Here is a 19,216-nt window from a genome sequence, read left to right as displayed (position 1 = left end):
ATGCACACATTACGTGTGTGAATGGTGTGTGTGTGTGTGTGTGTGTGTGTGTGTGTGTGTGTACTCCCTCCTAGATATAAAAAGAACTCTGATATGTCTAAGTATGCATCTGGCACTTGCTCCTCATGTATTGTGTAGTTTTAAACCCAGGAGACAACAAAGTATGAATTTTTGTACATGATGTGATTTTTTAAAAAAATCTAATTTTCCTCTTTTTGATAGGATTGAAATGTGTAAGTTATCCCAGGCACCAGCAGTTGATTGAGATGTCTGCAGGGGTTGCTTTATACCCAGGTTTACCATGGTTCCAGACCACAGTGATCATGAAAAGAATGGAAGTTAATTCAAATGACCTCCAGTGCCTACTGATACCTGATCAATGAGCCATCTGAAAAAGCAGAGCCTAGACAAAAGACTCCAAGATCCAAGCATAGCTTGACCTTGCCTGGCTGGTATTTTCCAGCCAAAAAGTCGGGTAGCACTTTGGAACATTCCTAGACTAAACCCTTGCTCACAAAAGGAGCTACTAGAGGAAATTCTTCAGTTCATTGAATTTTATAATATTCAGTTTCCAAATGCCCAGTCAGAGCAGAACAGGTAGATATGTGTATCCATGCTTGTGGGTTTAAAAAAAACAGACTACAGAGTTAGGCCTAATGGGGGGAAAAACAAATAAGGATTCCTTCCTGGGCTTGTAGATCCAGAAAAACAAATTCAGATCTTTGGTGATGCCTCCTCTTCTTCCTCTTCCTCACTTTTTAAAGCTATATTAAGGACTGCCTACCTTCTGGTACCTTTCAGATGAAAAGGGCTTGACTGACTCTGTCTTAGAGAACACCTCTAACTTCTTTAAGTATACATTTCCAGAATGTGGGGTCCCTGTAAATTATTTCAGGCCCCAGTCATTTCAAAAAAAACCTTTTTACAAAATGACTTGAAAGAATTTTGCACAAAACACCATCATGATGGTGAATTTATTTTATCTTGGTGTTCTGGAGGCCAAGGGAGACTGTGTGAAGAGGACAATGAGTGATTCTGACAATCTGTATAAATATGACACACCTGCATGCCCCTTTGCTGGGTGTGACACATCATGTCTTCTTGTAGTTTCCATGAGAACTAAGACCTCTCCATCCAACCAGGTCAGTGTAGTAGAAGTCTGGCTCAGTGCAACATGCCTGAGGAGCTTCTACAACTGACTTGACTCTGGGGCTCTCAATTTTCATGCATACCACGAAGTGACATCTTTGAGTACAGCTATGCCTTCTATCCTTGAAGAAAACAGACTAGATGGGAATTCCTTGGAACAAACCAACAAGGTCATTGTACAGCTTTTCACTTGTGGCCATCACAAAGTAACATCAAGCACACCTGAGGGGGTATCAAATGGCCAACAGACATCCCTCTGAGTTCAGCTGACTTTGCTCAACTATAGTGCTAGTCACCTACCCCATCAGTGTCCTCACCTAAATATCTTACAGATGAGAAAACTTCTCTTTGTAAAAGAGTATTTTTGAAACACTTCTAAAAGCACCAGACTGAAGATCCATCAGGGTGTGGACTAGGGTCATCATCTTAACAAGGGGCCCTGAGTATACCCAGCTGAATGAGATGCTCCCAGACATTTGTACACCCCAAGGACACCATCCATGGGACATGTTCCCCTCAGCCCCAATCACTGGCTGATCACCTTTGCATAGGCAATAATGCACTATGAGTTTGAAATATTCCAGTAAAAATGAAGCCAAAGGCAAATATTTTTTGAACAGTTGATCCTCTTCTACTATGTACTCTTGATTCTAAGTGGATATATGTGTATGCATGAGAGTGCAATAGAAATGAATGCACTGTATATACACAGATGTATGTATATGTATAAAACAAATTATAGAATAATTCAATATGCATGATATCTGAAGCTTTTTAATAGCCAAGATAGTACAGTAGTTCCCATAAAGTTGGCACATGACATACACACCCGGAAAATCTTGTTTCCAAACTTGCACACTTTGACATCCTCTGGGGGCACTCGAAGAAGGCACTCTTCACAGCAGGCCTCCTTGGCTTTGTCACAGCTACCAGGGGGAGAGCACTTCTTCTTACATACCACTGTAGAGTCCTGGGGGCCCAAAGGCAAATTAGAAATTACAAATGACTTTTACCTCTACCAAGCATCCTCCTTGGCCTTCCTTTAACAACCCACAACTAACTCCTCTAAAACTTATTCTGTAGGTACCATTTTTAATGTGTTGCAATAAATCTTTAATTCACTTCAAAATGTTACCTGTTGATTAATATCTGACCTGGACTATGAGGGAGCTGTGGAGCATTTGGCACATACTCCTAACTTCCAATGGTTTGCACCTGTGCTCAAGAAACTGATTTACTCCAGCCAGTATGTGGCAAGAAAGCTCTGTTCACCAAGAGCCAGCCAGCTTCCTCCTTGCCTTCTTCTTCTTTCACATTCTGCATTAACAGAGTTTTCTTGAGTCTATTCCTTGGCTTTAGGTCACCATTTAGCATTGAACATAAAAACAGACATCTTTGATCAAAGAGTAAAAATTCAGAGCCAACATACCACCTCAAGATGAAAGTGCTCACATGTGTTCTATGTTCATGAAGAAACTGAATAAATAATTCCAAAACTGGACCTGGGTTCTAGAGCTCTACTGTAAAAGACATGACCTTGACCAGGCCATTTAGCCTCTGGAGGATACTGACTTATATCTATAACCCAAAAGAACATGGTTTGATTTTTTTAAAAATAAAAATGCTATTCTATTGATTACTTCTTAGGCTGACTGTACATATAAAAGCAAAATGACACATAGGCATTATTAGAAGCCAACTTATAAATTGAAAAAAATTAATTTTTTGTCAAATCACATGTCTTGATTTCTAGTTTGAACAAGAGGGCATTCACCAGCTCTCAGATCCTGCATAGATCACTATGAATATCCCAACAGTGTGTGTGTGTGTGTGTGTGTGTGTGTGTGTGTGTGTGTGTGGTGTCACCCACTGTACTATGTGCCTAGCACTGATTAAGCAATAAGAATACAAAAATGAATGAATGTATTTCTGTCCTCAAGAGGCCCAGAATATAAAAGGGTAGTTAATCTTGTAAACAAATTAGTTGTAATAAAATGTGCCAGACAGAAAGTGTAAAAGTGTAGAGATATAAGGGAACGCTTCTCCGGAAGAGATGATATCTGAGATGATCTATCGTGGGTGAAGAGTGTACTAATCAGATTTAAAGAATGTGAGGGCCCGCGGGTAGAGAGATCATCAGATTGTAAGGCACGGAGATCTGAAACCATACTAAATTCAAATAATTATGAAACAGTTTTCTGCACCTGCCCTGGAAATCTGAGAAGCACTGGATGAAGAAGATGCTGGAGAGGGATTCTCTAAGCTGACAGAAAATAATACCAGTTACCCACAATGATCACAGTCTGATTCTTCAAGCATCCACACACTCAAGGTAACTGTGAATTACTACTCTGATAAGCCAGGCTCTTAAAGAAGTATTAATTACAGTTCTTAATGTGTATTGGGATATATTATCTTTTACCTCTCACAGAATCCATGAGACCCAAAGTGCTGTTCCGGGGACAAACCCAATGGAAGGAGCTGCCAGACATTTAGCATAGGAAAATGCAAATCATAGGAGAAGGAAGGTACCTCAGGGAAATATTCTCAGGCTTGGGGTTTTCTTTATAATCCTTGTCAGAGAACAGAGAGTGCAGCCCTTACCCAGCCACCCCACTGAAGTGGTGCATGCTACCTAACAAAGCCTGTCTCAAGTAATCAAGAAATCCATTGGATTAGACAAAGGGGAATGAAGGGAAGGAAGGGAGAGGCAAATAGGAAGAACAGTAGAATTAATCGGACATAACTTTCCTGTCCTTGTATTTTAATACACAACCAGGGTAACTCTGCATGTAACACCTCAAGAATAGGATCCTAATTAGAATAAGTTATACTCCATGTCTGTATAATGTGCCAAAATGCATTCAACTGTCATGTATATCTAAAAAGAAAAAATTGATTAAAAGAACTTCTAAACTCTAATCCTACCTATTGACTCATACCAACATTTAGCAAAGCTCCTTTTTTCCATCTCTAGCTCTTTAGCTATTAAAAATAAAACAACAGCAGCCCTCACCACCAAAATATATTATTCAAACTTGTGTCACACAGATGTATGTGTTAACTAACTAATGAATGATCCTAAAGCCCTCCATGATAAATATTTCTCTTCTTGGTTTCAAATAAAATACACTGCAAAAGAACAGGTTATGAGTATGTGATGTGTGTCCCTTTGGAATTCTGAAGCTGTGGAATTCTTTCTTTACTTTGAATTAGACTTCCAGTTGCCTTTTGAGAAAAGTGAGCAGAGGCTTAAGTAAGACATGGTACAATGAACAACACATGAATACTCTTTCCAAACTGCCAGGTTCATCTCTGTGGTGAACTGTAAATGTATGCTTTTTTTTCTCTTGAATGTGATTAAAGCCATTTTCATTGGCAGGTATGTTGCAGAATTAATTTTGGATAATTAGAGCCAGAGAACACTGCCACGTGTGTCTGTCTGACTTTAGAGAATCCTCAGGATAGCTCTTCAAAGTGTGGCTCTCACCACCAAGAGCTAACTTGTTGATCCTCAGAAGATGACAGTGACTTTAAAGTGGGACCTCTGTATGAACTTCCCTGTGACCTCGAGCATAATTCTACTTCTAAAATGGCACCAGTAATGCCCCACCCCCTATCAATAAAGCTCCATGGCCTTGGCTTTGACACCGAAAACCCAAATGTCTATCCATATGCCGCAGCCCCTCCCAACAGTCTTACCTTACAGGTGCATGCTGTACAGTTGTCATACAGAAAAGAGGATCCATTGTCATAAACATCACTGCGAAAGAGGCAGCTCCCAAAAGGAAGGTCGAACACTTTTCTCTGACCTGGAGGGAAGCAAGAGCACAGGGTAAGGAAGCCAGAAGCCAGCGATGTCTTATTTTGTCATCAACAATTAGATCACAGGACTGTTAAACACTCTCATAAGACCAGGTAAAACCGGTGCCCAAAAATAGAGACGTAGGTCAGATGTGCCCAGGAGATCCCCCGGAATCATTTATTTAAAGAGTCATTGTTTAAAAGTCTGATTCCACAATGAACCTGGCAAGTCTGACAAATCATTATTACATGTTCTTCATCGAGAACCAAGATGTCTTAGATATAAGCTTCCCTCATTGGGCTGACAGTCCACTAGGAAGCAGAACACACAAAATATTATTTCATTCCAACAACATGGTAAGTTCTAGAAGGAAGCCAACATGGGGACTGTGGGAAAAGGGAGCTCACATAAGACTTCTTGGAGGATGCGATGCCTGAGCTACTTCTTAAAGAACAAGTAAAACTATCCCCCCAAGTAGATATTAGCAGGAGGGTAGACAGATGTGGACACAGTCAAGATATCTCAAGGACTAGAACTAGCAAAAATAACTAAAGAAATAGCACCTGTTAGGGTCTAAACATTCATGTCCCCCCCAAAACTCAAATCTTGAAACCCAAGCACAATGTGCTGGTATCCAGAGGTGGGGCTTTTGAGAGATGATGAGGTCATGAATGGCATTAGTACCCTTATAAAAGAAGCCTAAGGAGGACCCCTTACCCTTTCTACCGTGTGAGGACACACCAAAAGGCATCAATTATGAGCCAAAAATTGGGCCCTTACCAGACACACAATCTGTGGGCTCCTTGATCTTGGACTTCCCAGCCTGCAGAACTGTGGTAAAAATATTTCTGCTGCTTGAAAGCTACCCAGCTGGTGGGAGGTTACTGTAGCAGTCTGAACAGATTATCACAGACTCTCAGTTAAGAAAGGACACAAAGGCATAAAAGGCAAATCTTAATCAAAAGGTGCACAGAGGCAGGACTCAACCTCCACAGGCCAAGTGTCCCAACCTTCACGGGCACAGTGTCTCTGCAGAATTACTTCGGTTTCTCCCTGATATGAAGATTGGACTGACAGTGAAAAGGACCCCAAAAGCAATCCCAAATAAGGAGTAAAATCCAATTCCTCCTTTCTTTCAACATTTGAGTATCTATTCCCTAAAGCACATCAAGATGATCGCCAAAATGTTACTTTAATTTAAGACTAAGAAACCAACAATTCGCATTCACTCATCAAATTTAAATTCACAGTCCTCTTTCCTCTTTATTAAAAAAATTGATTAGTAGCAATCTCTATCAGCCAGTCCAATAAAATGCTGAAAATGCATACATAAATACATACTAAGTACTATTCTCAGAATCAGTTTTGTTGAAAATACCATTAGTGGGAGTTTAAAATTTAAAAAAAAAAAAAAAAAGCCAGCTTGTTATGAGAGTCAACCCAAAGGCCAAGATGCTAAAGTATAATGCAGAACAGCTAAATAATTAGTTTGGTTCTCACTATGAGAAGTAAATGTGTTAGCCTTCAAAAGATGACTAGTGCATTATAATTCAGGTCCCCACATATGGACTCCCTTATGACCTTGAGTGTAATTTCTCCTGTCCTCACTAACATCACTAATAAAATGGCATCAACAACACCACTGTGTCATATTACCACTTCCATCTGCAGTGCTCATACTAAAGTATACAATGAAAACTCTTTCACAGTTAGACAAAATTTAGTATAATCATTGCATTGCCAATATTCCAATTAACACAGGCATACTTAATGTGCACACAGAAGTCACGAGTCCCTTGAACTTCCTGAGAACTTTTACATTAAATGAGAGGGTTGCCTTCAAAATACAAAATTCATCTTTTTCTTAAATATTCCTCCAGAGAACTCCTCCAGAGTTAGCCAAAAAAAAAAAAAAAAAAAAAAAGTCAGAAAGCTATGTATGGATGGATTTGGCCCATCCCATTATAATTCCTTCTGTCAAAACACACCTTAATTTTAGGAAATTATAAAAAATATCCCTGGAAAGTTTTATATTTGTGTTTAGTGCACAAAGGATGATAAAATGTAAGCATTATTCTCTTTTTAAACTATCCACCAGATATATTTCTGTCCATTAAGAAGTAAAAATAGATCTGCTTCAGTTGAAGAATTTTTAAAATTTTAATCACGAGACTTGTCTTTTGCCTATCTTTTCTCTATGTGTGCTTCAGGTATTTTGTAAGTAACCGCAAATCCTCTTTAGCAAAAGGCAAAAGACTAGATACAATGCTTTGTGAAGAAGCTTTCATCTCTACCAATCAAAATGCATCTTTTTCATGGATGAGGTCCATGTTCCCTCCCCAGAGGTCCACTATCTCTTAGATCGAGTGGCCCTTCCTCTTTTCCCACAGACTGCTGGTTGCACTATCTACTGTGCTCAATATTGTTGAACAGGTGGACAGATGGCTGGATGAATGAGTGAATGGATCTATTGATGGGTCAATCTGTCAACTGATTACACAAACACATTCTTCAATGTTTCCATCCTCCTGAACAAACAAAACCAATGGCTTAAATTATTCCTCACTAAAATATAAATTTAACCTCTAACTATGAATATAAAGCTCTTAGCACAGTGCCTGGCACTCATTAATATACCCAATAAATGGCAGTGTTAACAATTATTATTATTAATGGTGATCTAATTCAAATATATGGGTTGGGTCACCCTGAGATGAGCACTAGGTGCTACTCTGTATATGCTGATCTCTGACAAGACCACTCATTAAAACTGAGAAAAATCAAGGAAAAGAATGTTGTTATGCAAGAGGTAGAGATATATCATGTGCAGAAATCCTGGTCAGGGGAAAATATAAGAGCAAATCAATACCCAACCAGTCAAATAATTAGACGAAGATTTCAACATTTACAAAGCATCCTCCTGTTTACTTTTTTCCTTCTGTCTTTTGTTGTGTGTATATGTTTCAGTTCACCATCAAAGAACACGAAATCTTACCTTAATCCCAAATTCATCACGGCCCAACTTAAGATAAAACATTCCAGGGAGTGGTTCTGTGTCTCCTTGGACAGCCTGATTTAAGCCATTGCCACATCATTCCACTGTGGTTTAGCCTAACCAAAAAAGCTCTCATTTGAGGGAATTGTGATTTTTCAAGTTTCCCAAAACTCACTGTTCCTTTTGTAGTCCATCTTAAAACCACAAATGATCAGAAAAGTCTGCATTCAATACAACAGCCATTGCTCATGTGGGAAACTTCTAAGTTGACTTAGCATGCCCAAAGAATCAGCTTCAAAGCCTTAATCAAGCCTACTTATCTTTGAGGCCTGCCTGGTCCAAATACCACTTCCTTTGTGATGGTTTTTCTGCTTAGCTCGAACAGTACTTCTGCCATGACCCTCAGCCAGGTGACTTCTATCACACTGAACTAGCTAATTTAACTCCAGGAGCACAAATATACATTGGCAACCCAGAAGGAACACATGCATATGGAAATGCCTGTTATTGGGTGTGTCTAAACAGTTCTTTTTGTTCTTCTAATCATTTCATATTTACTCCAAAAGTGTTTACGCACGTATCAGACAAGTAAATGTTGTTAGATAAAATTACAGTGGAATCCCTCAAAAGGAGAAAACTATCTTGGTTTAATAAAAGACCTCCATTTGCCAATTTGATTATAAAAAGAGAATAGACTTTGGGGTATGGCTCTAATAATCTGTGAATGATAGAAATCATCAGGAGACTTTGGAGTTGGAGAAAGCAAATTATGAAAGAAAGAAGACTCAAGGAGAGGATGTGAATGGTAACTAACAAGAGACTGGGGCCCAAATAGAAAAGACAATCAGTGAAATTTTCCCAAAATCAAAATAATTAAGACCTTTTTAGAACAAGGGGACTTAATATTTCATTTCATGGTGTGCTCATGATTCTTTATGGATTATTCTTTGAATAATCACCCTTGTTGGATTCAAACCTCAAAAAAATATGTTAAACAATCTTTGATTCAATGGCATCATAAGATGTGAGAAAACTGGGGATGGGGGCGGGGGTCTCTGAAAGAAAAAATGGTATAAAAAATTTCTAAAAAAGAAACGGAAGTGAGATCAAGAGGAACATCAGGAACATGAACACAAACCCAGAGGTGATTAGGGACAAACTTAGCCCCCCCCCCCCAAGGATCCCTAGAGATTCTAAAGGAATACTTCCTTCTCTGTCCAATAAAATTGATAACAGCTCCCACATGACACACAGGAGTTCTATTTTTAGAAACTATATTTCACAGCTTCTTGGAAAGATTAAATGAGGAAAAAGCACATAAAATGTCCCTCGTATGTTGCCTAGATTGGTACACACCAAATGCTCAATAAGAAAGTGCTTGAACTTTCTCCTTTTTGCTATTATTCATTTTTCTCTTCCAAATCTCTAATTTTCTGGCACGCTATCCTCCCCTGAGCTTTGGCTTCTGCAGACAACACCAGTCTACATTCTTCCATACATTTACTTCAAATGTTCTTAAAGTATGTTCCTACCAATAATCATAAGGCCCAATTAAAGAGGGCTTCTTCAGTACTGTTCTCACCACATGGGACAATGTCCCAGGTGGTCTGGTGTACTGGGTTCCAGATATAAGGAAAGATAAGAGCAGCCTCTTTGGCAGCCTCAGATGAGAGCCAACCCCTGTTTACACCTTCTACTCAGGAGATTAGAAGGAGCCATTGACTCTAACAAACCATGAACAAGACAACTTCAGAACCCCAATAACCCCAAATAGCAATCTGTATCAATACTCAGTCGAAACTCTGGAAAAAATTTGCATTGTTTTTTGACCTGAAAATAGTCACTCACCCAAACATTTGGGGCAGCACTGTCCTGGGGGTGTGTGACTAAGGTGCTGGGGACAAGAGAGAATGGGACAGACTTCTCTCACGCACTGTGTCCTGCCTCCCTAAGAAAAGAGAAAGAGAAAAAAAAAGCACATTTAGAAAAGTCAGTGCATATAGATTGTACAACCAAGATATCTGGAGCAAGCCTAAGGCCCTTCCCTATTATTGGGTACCTGGGGTGACTGCTCAGGTCCATATAATTCCTCCCAAGCATCCTTTTTATCTTCTCCATAGGCTTTATGAACTATAGATACAAAAAGACTGCCTCCCAAGAGATGATTTCAAATGGCATCACCTCCCCCAGCCCCACCCACTACCACCTTTCTTCATTTTTTCCCTTCTCAAGACCAGCTTCTGGTGGGTCTAACAAACAAACCATCTCAGTTTTCCTAGAATTGGAGACTTTCAGTCTTAAAACCAGGAAAATTTCATGCAAACCAAGGTGAGTGGGCCACCCTAAAGGTCAGTACCCTTCTTACCACTCATTCCCCTGCAAGCAAAGGAACCCTCTGTATTTATTGAGCCTTTTCCTCCTCTTTCTGACTCCCAACTTTCTGCAGTTCCTGCAGACATCTTCCTGCAGGAAGACCTCACTGTCTGCCACAGCTTGAAGGTGTCACCAGGATGGCCCACTGAGGGTCCAACTAGAAGATGTGGCCAATCTGCTGAAAATTGATGGCTCTGAACATTGTTTAGTAGAACCATCTCCCTGGATTCCAGCTAATCAAGTCTGTTTCCATTAACTGATGGTAAGGTTATGATGATTAATATTGGATGAATGGAAAGAGCCTTAGAGGCCCATGAAAGAACTTTTCGAACCTTTGAATATTTTTTCCTACTTTCTCATTCTCATTGTTGACCCTTTCTGTTTCTCAGACCCTTTACTTCTGACAGCCCTTCCTTATCCTTGGCTTCCCTGCTTTCTCTGCCCAGAAGTATCTCTTCTCTCTCTGGAATGCAAGATGCATCCTTATGCCCTTCTTGTCCTTTAGAGGAGAACATGCTTTCCAGCCTTAGCAAATTTTAACTGTTTATTCAGAAAGCTGGGGCAGAGAAAAAAAATACTTTCCAGTTAATTTATATATAACAAACCTGCAAGGCTGATTGACACCTATTCCTTGCAATACGAATTACTATGAACTTCATTTATAAGTTTTCTTTTTTTAAGAAAATATGAAAATTTGGTAAACAAATTACAGGACTAATAGAATTTCAGTGGATTGGCTTGTCCAGGATTTGAGCTAGAAATCAAACTAGTGGACTTTCAGGTGTCCATTGTCATGAGTAGATAATTTATATCTCGGGGGACCTCAGGAAAAGAAGAACTTGAGGCTCAAAGAGCCTTAGGTCCATCAAGGGAACGACCCAACGTTAGACATTTCCTCACCCCTTCTGCATGAGTAGCAGGCATTAGCTTTGGCCTTGGGGATCCTATTCATTTTCATCCTGGCAAACTGCTGTCACCTCTGTTTCCGCTTTTGCTATTTTAATTACTAGTTTATTTTTTGGTGGTGAGGAATAAAAAAGAGAGGGCATGTTATATGTCTTTTTAAATATGTGTTATTTTGAAACCTCTTTAATGTTGGATTCTTCCCCAAACCAATAGAGAACATGTGAAAATACCACAAAAAGCTCATCTGTTGTTTTTACATTATTTCCCGATCAGCAAGAAGTCATTAAAAGTCTCCCCCAAATCCCAAGTTATTCTGAGATTTCTCACTCAACCCTACATGATCCTAAAGTTAAGGGCCTGTCATCAGACTTCAGAGGTGGGTGACCTGAATCAGGGCAAGCCCCTGAGATGGGCTCAAACTTATACATAAAACACAAAAGTCATATCCAGAGGGAGGACAGGATGGTGCTGCCCTTCACTTTTAATTTCAAAGAAATTCATCTGCAAGCAACTTCCTAAATCCTGAAGCTTCCAGCAACACAAGCTTGCCTGTGTGCTGGTTTCTCTTAGGTGTACAGAGAACACTTTCTTTTCACCCATGTATTCTGTTCTTGTTGGATCAGCATCTATTTTTCAAGCATATTTTAAAATTAAAATTTGAAAAACATTGCATAATTGCAAAAGAGTGAACTTATCCAACACTTTGGAAAGCTGGCAAAAGAACATGTGTACTCCAGTAATTCTCCTTACCATGAGGTCAAAGAGAGCAAATTTTGCATACATAATACAACTGCAGTTTGTGTTTCCCAAGAGTCGTTAAAGTAACTTGAACTCCAATATGGGTTTGCTGGTTTAGTCAAGTTTTATTTTGTTTGGGTTGCAGTATTGTGGCACAGCCCAAGTCCCGAGGCAGCATTCCAATTAATGCCTCCAAAGAAAGTGCAAGCCCTTCCTAGGAACACAGTCACAGCTTACAACCTGCCTCTATGATTTCAACTCAGCAGGGACTCTGGTTAAAGGACAGTCTGTGGCTATGCTGTGAACCCAGAGGGTTAAAATAACAGGAGTAAACATTTCTGGTTCTAAAAATGAACAAATTCCTACTGTAACCACACTAACTCAGGCTCTGTGAGATTGTCACAAGAGCTCTCTGATTGGCTTGTCTGACTCCACTCTCTTCCAGTAATCCCTCCTGGAATGTTCCATATGTCCAGGACTCTTTTCCAATATCTTCCCACCATTCCATTATCTTGTCAAATATTTCTTGTCAAATTTTTCTTTCTAATATGTTGGGAATATAGCAATGAAGATAATACACAGAAATCATTCGCCTTAAAGGAGCTTCCATTACCAGTGAGCACACCCCCTATTCCTGCTTAGCTTCAGACTCACAACTGCCTTCAGGATAAGGTTCAACCTGCTCAGGCTAAAAAGTCAATGTAGTGGGGTGTACTAGTTGGTGTATGCACACCAAAATCTACTTCCTTTTTCTCTCACAGAGCTATACTACATTTCCCACACTCCCTTGCAGGTAAGTGTGACCCTATGACTGAGTTCTGATCAATGGGAGGTAGAGGGTACTAATATAACACACCCACAAGCCTACCCAATAGAAATTCTTCACACACAATCCTCCATGCTCTCATTTATTCTCTTAAGAGTTGACCTACTGAATGGAATAAAGAAAAGGCCTAGTTCCCTGGGTCACCCCATCGATATCTACCCTCAAGATCCCTGTAATGAACTGAAATAAACAAGAAATAAATTGGTTTTTGGTACTGCACAATAGACCTTTATTACATCATAAGTGTACTTTGTCAAGACACCCAATAATCTCTCCAATCTGCCTCCATCACAACTCCAACATAAAGTGAAGGTTCCAGAGTTATCTTATTTCTTTATTGCCCTCCCACCTTCCATCTTCTTTATACACACCTTTTTCCCCTCTGACCTCCATCACTGACCCCTATAAAAATTCTGCTTCATTCAAAGTCAATATCAAGAACCATTCCACCTGTGAAGTTTTCCTGAGCCCTTCATTTTCCTGGAACCTCCGTCGCTTTTCCGTATCACCTCCCTTCTCCTCTATGCCCCTGTATATTGGACACATAACATAATTTTCGGTACACACATAAATGCTTAATCCTACAAGATGAAATTAGTTTTACCTCCCAGCTACACTGTCTTGAAGGCAAGAACCAGTCCTATCTGCCTCATTATCCTTCAGGAGTGTGAAAGTTTAAAGAACACCTCAATAAAAACTTAGTGAATCAAAAGTGGAGCTATCACACACAATGAGCTCCAGAATCCGGTGTCTTCCAGACCTCTTTATAGAATGCTAAGGACATGGCTCTGGAGAGTCTGCAACCCAGATTTATCTTTGTATCTCCTTAGGGTTTGCACAGTCTCACCTTGCATTGTGCACATTTCAAGTACTACTAAATGTTGTGGATGCTGAGATGCCCAAAGCAACATTCAACTTCAAAATGTAAAACTGGTACAAGTCTGACCAACATAATTAAAAAATCTAACATTTTATTAAATGTTCAAACATTGCATGATGGTTAAAATGCATAGAGACAAACTACTCTATTCTTATCTGGTTGTCAAGTAAAAGAATGTGCTAGAAACTTTCATAATATTTGAGTGTTCTGATTTTCACTATTTTGCTTTTCCTTAGAAAGGCAAGTTTGTTCTCGAGCGAAGGTCATTTATTATAATTGCACATCCAAGTACTTCTCTTGACAGTAGCTGTTTTTAAAACAAAAGTCTGAAATCTATCTCCGGCGTATTTTCTGTGCTCTTATTTTGTTTTAGCTGATTCAGTCAAGTACACAATTGCTTTGTGTCAAAGTTTACCCTAGAGCAGCAATTTTGCTGCATAATAAAATCTGTCTTCCTAAATAGTGTGATGAGTGCAAGATGCTAAAACCACAGCCATGTGCATGTGGAATGCTTCTCCAACCCCTGAGGACCCGCTGAGAATGAGGGCTGGAAACCGTCCTGTAGCATGAGACATGGCACTGATCCCTTGATCAGGATGCACAGCCTGGCTCCTAACAGGAGGCTGGGAGCAGAGTTGCTAAACAGTTACCAAAAAACTCTCTAGAATGTGGTGGAGCTGATTCATTGCTAAACAATGCTACAGGCTACCACATTCTAGAGAGATGTTTTCTTATGCCCAGTTGTTTTAAAAGAATAGAGTTCTTCGTTTATTCTGAGAAGATGGTAGGAAGAAGGGAGAGAGAGCCTGGAGGGGCTATGTAGGAAAGAAATACATCTCAAGTGGGAAGGATTCCTGAGTGGCCCCTTATTCTTATATTACCACAACCAGAGGTTCAAAGCCGACTTGTGAGCAGAGCAACCACTCCGAATTAAAAATTGGGTCCAAAGAGAGTCACAAAAAGAAGTAGATATCCTTAGCCATTCTTCTTTTTGGCCTAGAACTTTATTTCACTAAACTTTCAGAGCATGACACTTATTTCCAGTCTTGTTACTTGGATTTTCCCATTCTTGAGCAGCACAGAACAGAAAAAAAAAAAAAAAAAAAAAAAAAAAAAAAAACCTGCCAATCAAAGTGGGAAGTGAAGGAGGCCATTGAGCTGCTGATCTGAGGGAGCAGAAGTAGAGTGGCCAAGGGGACAGAAGACTCCCTAGGAACAGGAAGTGGATGTCAAGCCCAGGTTGTTGGAGGCCCTAGATACTTTTGTCATTTTAACAAGTCTCCCAAAGACCCTGTGTGCTGCCTATCCTCACCCCTAGAGTAGAAGCTGAGGCACTAAACCTTAAGAAACTTGCTCAGAAAACATGCCTCTCAAAAATTAAGTGGCAGGGTCAAAATGCAGATTCAGTCCTAACATCAAAGTGGAGTCCTTTCCATCAGTTATGGCCTCCCAATGGCTGCACAGTTTCTTAGGTGATAATAATATGAAGTATTATCAACTTGATGGTCAGAACTTCTTCCCTTTTGAGCCATTTATTATATCTTCCCATAGATTCTGGTTACAGCATTGTATCTGCTTCTTAGATGCAAATGTTTAGATACAATGTAGTATCTACATTTTGTTACTTACTGAGATAAAAATTCAAATCATGCATTCACTTTATTTGCCCCCGGGGCTTTTTACTTGTCTCATTTTCTCTCTCACCCCCTTATTTTCTGTTCTTCCCTCTGAAATAAGATATTCCTAATGTAGAAATCTGAAAGTTGGAGGCTTCTCTCTGGGAGCCATTAAAGGTGATTATCATCCATCCCCATACCTAACTGATAACCCACCAACAAGGCCCTTTATCTCTTCTGCAATTCAATTGAAAGACTTTGCTTTTGAATCCACAAATAAGGATGTACCATGCTCATGCCTGAAAACCTGTAATGGCTCCTCATTGCCATCAGGATTCCCAATCTAGCCTGGGTCAGAATAACTCATGGAGTTCTTGGAAAAGGATACATATGCACATATACCTGTGTGTGAATACCCACACATATATTTTTGTGTATATATATTATATGTAAAACATATATATATATCAACTCTCTATATATAATATATAGAAAGATGAGAAAAAAGAGGAACAAATAAGTGCTACACACATACACAGCCAAGTACTGCTTAACAAGGAGGACACATTGTGAGAAATAAATTATTCAGCAACATCCTTGTTGTTTGAACATCACTGAGTGTACTTAGACAAACTAAGATGGCTCCAATATCACTAGGAAATACATGCAGACCACCACGGTTGACCAAAATGTATTTATGATATACATAACAACATGCAATGACAGTGGGATATATTTGTGAATGCATATACCACTGTGGTGTAAGAATTTATGTGTAGGTATCAGATTTACCCATTAGATCAGTATTTCTCAAATTTCAAATAACTGACATTTGGGATCTGCTCATTTCTTGCTGAGGGGACTGTCCTATGCACTGCAAGATGTATAGCAGCGTCCCTGATCCCTACCTGCTATGTACCAGTAGCATCCTTCATGCCCTGGTTGTAACAACCAAACATGCTTTCAGACATTGCCACATGTATCCTGGGGATTTGATTTCACTCCTAGGTGAGAAGAGTACTAGACTAGTGTTTCCTCAAACCATCAACTAGGAGCATGCCTTTCTTTCTTTTTTTTTTTTTTTAAAGAGAGAGAGAGAGAGAATCATATATATATATATATATATATATATATATATATATATATATATATATTTAGTTAGTTTTCGGTGGACACACCATCTTTGTTTGTATGTGGTACTGAGGATCGAACCCAGGCCGCACGCATGCCAGGCGAGCGCGCTACCACTTGAGCCACATCCCCAGCCCAGGAGCATGCATTTCTAACGTCTTTCAAATGTCCATGAGGATGCTGTCCAAGGCATTCTACTTTGCAAAATGTCTCATTAGCAGGAGCTCCCAGCAAGCAGGACTGAGGTTTGTGTATAATGTTAGTCCCCACAGCAGTCAGCACACAGCATAGCTCCCAACATGTTCTTGAGACATGTGTTTTGAAGAATGAAGCCCATTTTCCATGGAGAGCACTTCCCACTGAGGGAAGAACCAGGCCCAGTCCACCTCACTGGTGGCTGCAGGCATCTTTTCTTGGGGCTTGGGAAGGTAGGAGGTCAGGGAGAAGCAGGATGAACTGGAGCTGTGAATAACGCAGAGTAGTAGAATTGTGCATTGAGACCACCGCAGGCTTTATAATCTGTGCAGATCCTGGAAGCTTTCTGCCCTGAGAACCTGCATGTTATGGCTACATATGGGTTTCTGTTTCCAAGTGATAAAATAAAACTCAACTGTAATTTTACACACAGATAGCCAAATATGTCAGCAAAGCTCCACCAGCATGCCCATGTTGTCCCATAAAAATCTCAAACAAACAACAACCGCTGAGAGGGACCCACTGGACCGACAAAAACAAAAACTCTTTTGTACACTTCATTACCTAGTCAGAGACCATGAGCCAGTGCTCCATCTCAAGAATCAAAGCCTGAAACAAATTGCTTTGACTTTTCCCATCAACCCCTGTTTCTAAGTCTAATTGTAGTGTTGTTTATATTGTTTTAGTTTCCTGTTGCTGCTCTAAAAAAAATTACCATGAAAACTTAGTAAACTACTGTTTAAAACAGCATGCATTTATCAGCTTACAGTTCTAGAGATCAGAAGTCTGAATTTCACTTCACTGAGCAAAAAATCAAGTTGTGGGAAGAACTATGTTCCTCATGGAGGCTGTGGGGGAGAATACATTTCCCTGCCTTTTGCAGATTCTAGAAGTAGTCTCGCTTACTTGGCTCATGGCCCCTTCATCCCTATAAGCCATTGGTGTAGCATCTTCAAATCTCCCTTGGGTCTGGTCACCTGATGTCACTTCATCTCCTTCTCTGACTAATGCTCTTGACTCCCTTTGATGAGGACTCTTGAAAGAAGGTTAACTCATATTATCCAGGATGATATCTGCACATCTGCAGAATGTTTATTTATTTATTTATTTTTGGTACCAGGGATTGAACCCAAAGGCACTTACCCACTAAGCCACACCTCCAGCCCTTTTTTATTTTCATTTTGAGATGGGGTCTCACTAGGTTGGTTACAGCCTTGCTAAATTGCTGAGGCTGGCTTTGAACCCACCATCCTCCTGCCTCAGCCTCCTGAGCCATTGAGATCACAGTGTACACCACCATGCCTGGCTACAGAATAGCTTTCACTGTGGAAAGTCACATTCACAGGTCATAAGGATTAGGACATGGACATCTTGGGATTAAGGGGTGTATTAGTCTGCCTACCACAGTTAAGAAATGATATTTGATTCCTCTGTGTAGTCCCAGGTGTGATTCTCTCAGGATGAATGCCACTATAACACACTAAAATAGTCTCCCCCTCACCGAAGAAGCTAATGATTGAAATGTTTTCGAGACAGGAAGATAGCCAAGAATCTCAGTGCAAATCCTGAAAAAAAATTCAAGCCCACTCCTTAGTTGTCCTTCCTCCTATTAGAACTTGAACTTCAAGCCAGACAATCTGACTGTCTCATTTTATACACTCTCTTCTTATTGTCACAGGCAAATCATAAGTGCTGATGGACAGCGTCAAGAGTAAATTTTTTCAGACTGAATAAAGCAGGAAAACTGTCCTGGTAACCCACAGGCCTCTTTGAAGGCACTATGCCAGTCCTTCTGGTCAGTACTTACCCCTTAAATTGAAGCTCCCACTAAGCTGTAGGACTTGGCCAGTCTCACTTTGGCCCTGGCAGCGAGTCCTCAAGGGACCTCAATGTTCTCGCATGATCAGGCAGATGGCTCCCAAAGAGTTTGACCATGTTCATCATATTCCAAGACTCTTGCCAAAACTGTAGGAAAATGCCTGTCCTGGTCTCAGCGGGTGGATTGTATGGCACATACTTTGTGCCCTGCGCCTGCTGAGACCACAGCCAGAAGCTGTCTTTCAACAACTTCCCAAGCCAGCTATGGAGACAGCGCTGGACCTCTAGTGCATACTGGGGCAAAGCCAAGGCCATAATTTTATGAAATAAATATGAGATTAAAAAATAAATAGGTGATAGACATGTCGTTACTTTTTATTCTGTTGGTCTTATTTTCTAAATGTTGTTTAAGTATTACATTTAACTAAGTTTCATTTTTAAAGGTAAAAGTCCTTTCATCTTCCCCTTTGAACTCTCAATCATACCTCCTCCCTGTCACTTGGCTGAATGGCACGGGGCTTTGTTTATATTTTTGTTTTGTAAATGAAAATTTAGAAATGTATCCCCTTCTTGCAACCTGAGCTTTCCATCCCAGATATGACTGAGTTCCTGTTTGAGGTGCATTCCAACTGGCTGTGGTTTTCCACATATAATTCACTCCCCTCTTGGTCAATTTTAGAAGCAGGAAGATAAGACCACCCCATGGGACCAAGCTCAGATGAGATTGCTGAATAAATACCCTGGGAACCAAAGGGTGAAGAGAAGCCCTGGGATCCGAATCGAT

At 40.1% G+C, this 19,216-nt stretch overlaps 1 protein-coding gene across 1 annotated transcript in view; it reads right to left on the bottom strand.

The window, feature by feature from the left end:
* Positions 1-17,553, bottom strand: part of LOC113181967 (BMP-binding endothelial regulator protein) — a 107,955-nt gene extending 90,402 nt beyond the window's left edge. Inside the window, exons 1-4 of the mRNA XM_077796438.1 lie at positions 17,521-17,553; positions 9,798-9,897; positions 4,852-4,961; positions 1,979-2,119 (exon numbers count right to left, since the gene is read on the bottom strand). Coding sequence (XP_077652564.1) covers positions 1,979-2,119; positions 4,852-4,961; positions 9,798-9,897; positions 17,521-17,553 — 384 coding nt within the window. The remainder of the gene's footprint in view (positions 1-1,978; positions 2,120-4,851; positions 4,962-9,797; positions 9,898-17,520) is intronic.
* Positions 17,554-19,216: the final 1,663 nt, after the last annotated feature.

This window comes from Urocitellus parryii, chromosome 3, assembly GCF_045843805.1.
Source record: "Urocitellus parryii isolate mUroPar1 chromosome 3, mUroPar1.hap1, whole genome shotgun sequence".
Taxonomy (NCBI): domain Eukaryota; kingdom Metazoa; phylum Chordata; class Mammalia; order Rodentia; family Sciuridae; genus Urocitellus; species Urocitellus parryii.
Note: the sequence above shows the minus strand (reverse complement) of the source record. Positions and strands in the feature narration are given on the sequence as shown.